Below are 7,938 nucleotides of genomic sequence, written 5' to 3'. Positions count from 1 at the left end.
TTTCTTAACCAGATCCTCCAATGATTTGAGGAGCAAAGAAATGATTGAGAAACAATGTGAAATCATTGAATTTGTTTTGATTTGACAATGGTTATGTAGGTTTACTATAGCCCATTTGTTGTGCCAAATGCTGGGGATCCATTAATGAATAAAGCATAATCCTAGTGGGGGGAGATAGGAAGAAAGAGAACAGGGAATTGGAAACAGGATGCCGAGTTCTGTGTTAGAGCCAAGCACTGGGTGCTGAGGGAATGCAGTGGTGGGGTGGCCAACGGGTCTGGGGTTCAGAGGAAGGTCAGGGTAAGAACCTTGCATGAGGTCAAAGAACTCACAATTTGGTGAGGTCTGCATACTTACTCAAGCTGTGCTAACTTCAAGGCACCTGCTCTCAACCACTGGACTGTGGGCTTTAGGTGGAACAATCTTCAGGTAATAGTTAACTTATTAATATTAATGAGTCAGACGATGAACTTCATTCAGACCTGTTTACTTCATAAAGATGTGATTACCTCACGAAAGATCTTGTAGAACCCCAATGCCCAAAATGTATTATGTCTCTAGTATGTGTCTCAGCTCCCTTCCTGATAACAAGGCAGGAATGTAGTGGGAATGTCTGAGTATATATGTAGGTAGGCACTTTTTTTTTAATTGAAAAATTTATTTAGACAATTGTAGATTCACATGCAGTTTTAGGAAATAACAGGGATCCCACCTTAATGCAGTCTCCCCCTATGATCATTTACATATGTCAAAACATTGAGTTGTACATCTTAAGTATACACCATTTTTTTATTTTATTATTTTTTTTTTTAAATTTTTTTTTTCAACGTTTATTTATTTTTGGGACAGAGAGAGACAGAGCATGAACGGGGGAGGGGCAGAGAGAGAGGGAGACACAGAATCGGAAACAGGCTCCAGGCTCCGAGCCATCAGCCCAGAGCCCGACGTGGGGCTCAAACTCACGGACCGCGAGATCATGACCTGGCTGAAGTTGGACGCCCAACCAACTGCGCCACCCAGGCGCCCCAAGTATACACCATTTTTATTAATTTTGTTGATCTAAAAAAAAAGGAGGGAGACACAAAGGAGGGAGAAAGGGAGACACAGAATGGGAAGCAGGCTCCAGGCTCTGAGCTGTCAGCAGAGAGCTTGATGCGGGGCTCAAACTCACGAACTGTGAGATCACGACCTGAGCCGAAGTCGGACTCTTAACCCACTGAGGCACTCAGGCGCCTGAGACCATAGTTTTTAAACATAAAACCAGACTGGGGCCCAGAAGGAGGACCTTCCTGAGAGAATTCGGGAGATTCAAATGCCATTAGTCAAAACCAGAGACTTGGTTAATGGAAGAGTAGTCACAAGGGGCAGTGCCTTCCTAAAAGCAAACAAATGAACAAACAGATCCCAGATACAGTTGTGGAGGTCAACCAGAAGGAGGGAACCTGGTCTGGTGGAACTGAAATAGAAACGATGACTCAGGGGAGCAGAGAGTGCAAGGGGCTCCAGTGTGTACCTCACACGCTTCCGGGGGCCATTATTTCCTTACCAGTTCATCCCCTTCAGGTTCCTTTGTGGTCACCAAGTAATGTTGACCTTAAAAAACAAAAGAGCCAGTTATTTTACCAGAAAAATGAGTTTATTTGGGAATGGTCCAGGAACTGCTATTCAGAACAAGCAAACTACAGCAGACCATAGGCAAATGGCAAGAACAGGGAAGAGAAACTTGCTTTTATAGGTGAAAAGAGGAAGCTGGGAGGGGCTGTTTTTGCTGAGTTCTCACTGGCTGGGCTGTTGCTGGGCAAGGAGAAATTCTTCCCTCTTCCTGCTGGGGAAGGCCAGCATGCCTCCTACAGCCAGTGATAGTGTGAGAGCTCCCCCTTCAGAACTCCCCAACTCCATTTTCTTTTTTTAAGAATTTTTTTTTCAATGTTTTTTATTTATTTTTGGGACAGAGAGAGACAGAGCATGAACGGGGGAGGGGCAGAGAGAAAGGGAGACACAGAATCGGAAACAGGCTCCAGGCTCTGAGCCATCAGCCCAGAGCCCGACGCGGGGCTCGAACTCACGGACCGCGAGATCGTGACCTGGCTGAAGTCGGACGCCTAACCGACTGCGCCACCCAGGCGCCCCCCCCAACTCCATTTTCAATGAGGTTTATTTACTTTATTTATTTTCACATAATTGTATCTCAATAAAATAGAAAATTCCAAATTGATAAAACTGAGTATATTTTGATTCTGTTTTTCTTATTTCTTCCAAGGTTGTATTGCAAAAACAACATGTACCTCTCTGGCTAACAATTTGATTTCTTTTGTAACATGAAACCCAGATTTTGTCATTATTATTGCATGCTGAGCAGAATCTTTGAAAGTCCTCTGGGTCTTAGAAGAAATCTAAAAGTTAATCAGAAATCCTTGAATAAATAGCAGTTTATTTCATGGACAAATGTTTTCAAGGGTGCTGAGAAGGAGTGAGCTACCTGTCTATTCCCTGTCAGAAGGCATGAGTCTTCTCTTCAGTCTCCTCATGGCTGACTTCATCTCCTGGTTCCTCAGCGTGTAGATCAAGGGGTTCAGCAGCGGGGAGATGACAGTGAAGGTGACAGAGATGGCTTTATCTGTGGGGAGGGCAGTGAAGGGCCGGGCATAGACGTAGATGCAGGGCACAAAGTGCAGGGTCACCACAGTGATGTGAGAGGTGCAGGTGGAGATGGCTTTCCTCCTCCCCTCCCCTGCCTGAGACCTTACTACTAATAATATGACCATATATGACACCAAGAGGAAGAAGAACCACAGTGTGGTGAGCAGTCCATTATTGGAAATCATCAGCAACTCAAGCATAAAAATGTCTGTACAGGAGAGCTTGAGAACCTGGGGGACATCACAGTAGAAAGTGTCAAGAACATTGGGTCCACAGAACGGGAGTGGAACCAACAGGGAAATCTGCACAATGGAGTGGACAAAGCCCCCCACCCAGGAGGCCACTATGAATCCAATGCAACGACCTCTACTCATGATGGTCACGTAGTGCAGAGGCTTGGAGATGGCCACATATCGATCCAATGCCATCACTGATAATGAAAATACATCCACCCCTCTGACAAGGTGGAAGAAAAACATCTGGGTGAAGCAGCCATTGAAGGAGATGGTCTTTCTCTGTGACAGCAGGTCCACCAGAACCTTGGGAGCGGTGATGGAGGAAAAGCAGATGTCGGCAATAGATAAATTACGGAGCAGGAAGTACATGGGGGTGTGAAGGCGAGATTCACAGGACACAGTGACCACGATGAGGAGGTTTCCCAGCAGAGTTGTCACATACACGAGAAGCAGGAAAAGAAATAAGACCAAGCTCAGCTCTTGATTCTGGGTTAGACCAAGGAAAGTAAATTCTTTCACCCTGGTGCAGTTTCTCAGCTCCATGAAGTCATTTTCTTTTTCCCTTTTGTTCCAAGCTACTTCCTATGAAAGTACTTGGCTGTTTATTTTATTTTCTTCTTAAGCACTAAGACCGCAATTCAGAATCTTGCCCATGTGGATGTAGTGCTTGTGATTTGTTGAGCCGTCCAAATTTTTAAGATTGCAATCACTTTGGTGATCAAATCAAATGATCACATGCAAAGTCATTCAATAATTCTTTTCCTATAAAACTAATTTTGGAATGAATAAGCATTTATGTTAGCAGGGACATTTACATAGCATATTTTATTTATTTTGGTTTTTTAAATTTTATTTTTTTATTCTACGCAAATTGATAGAATGTCAGGACCTGTCTGAAGCATATGAGGTTAGACATGTTTCCAGCCATTGCAGGCTTACAGTCTACAAGTTTAATGTTCATATTGGCAAATATTCTGTTGACTTCAAAAGGGTCTTGTCTTTCTAGACAGGAATGTGTTTCTGTTCCTTATTTCAATGTTGCTGAGTCACTTTCCCTGCTCTTGGCTGCTTTATGTTGAATTTCTTAAATCTGCAACCTATTATTCCATGTAGATAACTTGCTATTGTGATTATTACTTTATACTAATCAGATTATTTGCTTAATAATTATTTAAAAATATTAAAAAATTGTTACTGGAAAACAGATTAAGACAAGGTATAAATCCAAATATCAAAGAATAACATTTTTTTATTGTGATAAAAACACTGAAACATAAATCTACCCTCTTAACAAATTCTTAGGTGCACAGTATTATACAGCAATTTTCTAGAACTTTTTCATCTTCTATAACTTAACTGGTCCTTGCCAGAGTTTGAGGGAGAGAATAAGGATAATAACCTGATTTTGAGGAGTGGTCTATTCTGTATCCATCACACTTTTTTCTGCCTCTTTTTTTTGAATCACAGCTAAAAGAGGGAGAGGTCACACAGCGAGAAGAGACATTAGTATTATTAGAATTATGCCTGCTTTTTAATACACTGTTATTGATAATTCTTAGGAGTTTTTGTAATTATTATTTGTTCTACCTTATACTTAGTAAGGGAGTATTTATTGCAATCTTCGTATAAGATTAAGTTGGACCACTTTGTCCAAGTGTTGACAGCCTAACAAAAGTGGGTGATTAGCATACATTGATGAACATGATGCATGATAAAATGTGAAATGGGTCGTGAGAAAAGTGAAGGTAGATTTGGTGGGAGAGGAGGGATGGTAGAGATATCCTGATTTCCAGGAGCATCAGCAGCTCCTACTTCATGAATGCTTACTATGTGTGAAGAGTTATAAAAAGTTAATCCATTCAGTGTTTCCCACCATCCTTTAGTAAGTATTAATGCTATTCTTGTTTTTCATATGGAATGTATTATTAATCTACATTTGGCTGGAAGGAAGGAAGAGACGGAAATAGGAAGGAAGAGATGGAAATAGGATGGAAGAAATAGTATTTTTCCCCCTTCGATCTTTTTTTTTTTTTAAAGTTTGTTTTGGGAGAGAGAGAGAGAGAGAGAGAGAGGTTGAAAGAGAGAGAGAGAGAATGAGCAGGGGAGAGGCAGAGAGAAGGAAAAAGAGAGAATCCCAAGCAGGCTCCACAATATCAGCATGGAGTCCAACTCGGGGCTTGAAATCACGAGCTGTGAGATCATGACCTTAGCCGAAATCAATAATGTTTAACCGGCTGAGCCACCCAGGTGCCCCTCCCCCCTTCAATCTTATTGAGAGGGTCTAATTTTAGATAATAAAAGTGTCTGTCCAAAGATAGGAATTTGGCAAAACAGGGCTCTGGAAACTCTATTTACATCAAATTTAATCTGAGGTGGCTTTACTGATAAGCAACTCAAAGGGTAGCAACAAATGCATGATGTCTTCCCTTACACTGAATGGGCCATGGTTCTGGAATCCCTTTTAACACAGCATCCCTCTTCCCCATAGTGAATACCTACCTTTATTGTTTCTATCTTGCGAAGATCATCTCGGCTCTGAAGTGTTTAATATACCTGGAAAAATATCAAAGTCAGACTATTTATACATAATCAGAACAACAACATGTCAATTTCACTATGCATAATCTTAACCTTAGCTGAAAGTTTAACATCTTTCCTGGATTCCGTTGATCCTGAAATTCCAACTAAAAATTGTATGCTTTGGGGAACAATGCAGAATAGTACACTTGGAGACAATAATTCTTAAAAATTTTGTTTCTGAAGGTAAAGCCTTTTGGGAAACTAAATTGTAGTATCTTTACTTTCCTTTCAAGAGAAAATGGGCAGATTCAAAGCATTGCACATTCAAGAACTTCTACTGTATCTCTATCTTATGTACAAATCCCTCAGCCTCAGGCCTAATATAAGAATTGCAAAAGGAATATTATTGGGCAGGGAAGAAGTCAAGTGCCTGATTGTGCTGGTGGAGATGAAGTTTCAATGGGATTTATTAAAAAGTCACCATGATAGGCACATGCGTAGACACACGCAGATGGACACATTTTGATTAGTGTCCAAATTATTTAGAGGCAGTAGTGGAAATCTATTCTCTTATCCACAGCTCAATCAGAACATTGTTAAAACATGCCAAATATGGTGTCCAAGAGACCACAAGGGTCCAATTTTCATGGCTTGCAAGACTCAGAGGACACTATATACAACTGAGTTTCAATTAGGTTGCCAGAAAACGACAAGAGAACTGGACTTAAACTCCTTTGCTTCTAGTTCAATTTCTAATTATACACAGGATGATTATAGTCTCATGATGTTGTTGTAAGTCTCCACATGTAGAGAAACATGATTTAGGTGGTGTTTGGGGAATGCACATTTCCCCTGTTTTCCTATATTCTGCACATCTCTCAATTTGGATATAGCTAGATAAGTATGTTAGTAAAGCTCTCTAAACAATAGCTATTTAAGATTAACTCAATTTATTGAATGGCTTGACTTTGTATAGAACGCACTTCCACTGTTTCTAGAATGGTAATGGGTTTGGATTTACCTGTTTTTCCATTTTGTTTGTGTTTAAGTATATTAAACTAATCTACAAAGATAAAAACTGCATGAGACAGGTTGTATATTTGAGATAGGTAATCCCTCCACTGGCTTTATTGAGATATAATGACATATATCAGTGCGTGTTTAAGGCATATGATGTGTTGACTTGATACATTTATGTATTGCAAAGTGATTATTACTGTGGGGTTAGCTAACACCTCCATCACCTTACATAATTACTAATTCCTTTTAGTGGTGAGCTCACTTAAAATCTACTCTCTTAGCAACTTTCAAGTATATAATACAGTATTGTTAACCATAATCACCATGCTTTACATTAGGTTCCCCTCAAATTTTTCATCTTATAAATGAAAGTTTGTACCCTTTAACTAACATCTCCCCAGTTCTCCCACCCCTCAGTATCCGGAGAGCACCATTTTATGTTCTGTTTCTATGAGTTCAGATTCCACATATAAATGAGATCATACAGTGTTTCTTTCTCTGGCTTATTTCACTTAGCATAATGACCTCAAGATCCATCCATATTGTTACAAATGACAAGATTTCCTTCTTTTCTATGGCTGAAAATATTCCACTGTGTGTGTGTGTACATATATACATATGTATATACATATGTATAATATACATACATAAATATACATATATTTATCCATTTATGGACACTTAGAGTGTTTCCCTGTATTGGATATTGTAAATAATGCTGCAATAAACATGGGTGTGCTCGTACGTATTTGAGATCTTAGTTTTATTTCCTTTGGATATGTGCCCAGAGATGTGATTGCTGGATCATATGGTAGTTCTATTTTTAATTTTTGAGGAATGTCTATACTGGTTTCCACAGAGGCTGATCCAATTTATATTTCTGCTAACAGTGGAAGCAAAGGTTTCATTTTCTCCATGTCCTTGCCAACACTTACCTCTTGTCTTTTTGATGATAGCGATCCAAACAGGTGTTAACTGATATCTCATTGTGGTTTTGATTTGCACTTTTCTGGTGCTTAGTAATGTTGAACATGTTTCATGGACTTGTTGGCCGTCTGTGTGTCCTGTTTGAAGAAATATCTTCCATTCCTTTGCCATCTTTTTTTTTTTTTCTTGAGACAGAGAGAGGGCTCGAGTGAGCAAGGGGCAGACAGAGAGAGAGAGAGAGGGAGGAGAGAGAGAGAGAGAGAGAGAGAGAGAGAGAGAGAGAGACAGAGAAGTAGGGCTCACCCAATGTGGGGCTCAAACTCATACACCATGAGATCATGAACTGAGCAGAAGTCAGATGTTTAACTGACTGAGCCACCCAGGCACCCTGCCATTTTTTTAAAAAGTTTATTTATTTATTTTGAGAGAGAGAGAGAGAGAGAGAGAGAGAGAGAGCAAGCAGGAGAGGGGCAGAAAAAGAGGGAGAGAGAATCCCAAGCAGACTCCATGCCTCCATGCTGTCAGCATGGAGACGATATGGGGCTCAAATTCATGGACTGTGAGATCATGACCTGAGAAGATCCAAGAGCCCGGT

The 7,938-nt window shown here is 40.3% G+C and overlaps 1 protein-coding gene across 1 annotated transcript; it reads right to left on the bottom strand.

Moving 5' to 3' along the window:
• Positions 1-2,483: 2,483 nt before the first annotated feature.
• LOC125176950 (olfactory receptor 4D10) lies at positions 2,484-3,419 on the bottom strand. Its single transcript, XM_047878901.1, has one exon. It carries the CDS (start codon positions 3,417-3,419, stop codon positions 2,484-2,486), a length of 936 nt encoding a protein of 311 aa, XP_047734857.1.
• Positions 3,420-7,938: the final 4,519 nt, after the last annotated feature.

The sequence above is a fragment of the Prionailurus viverrinus genome, chromosome D1 (assembly GCF_022837055.1).
Source record: "Prionailurus viverrinus isolate Anna chromosome D1, UM_Priviv_1.0, whole genome shotgun sequence".
In the NCBI taxonomy this organism is placed as follows: Eukaryota; Metazoa; Chordata; class Mammalia; order Carnivora; family Felidae; genus Prionailurus; species Prionailurus viverrinus.
The sequence above is the reverse complement of the archived record's forward strand: the minus strand, read 5'-3'. Positions and strand labels throughout refer to the sequence as shown.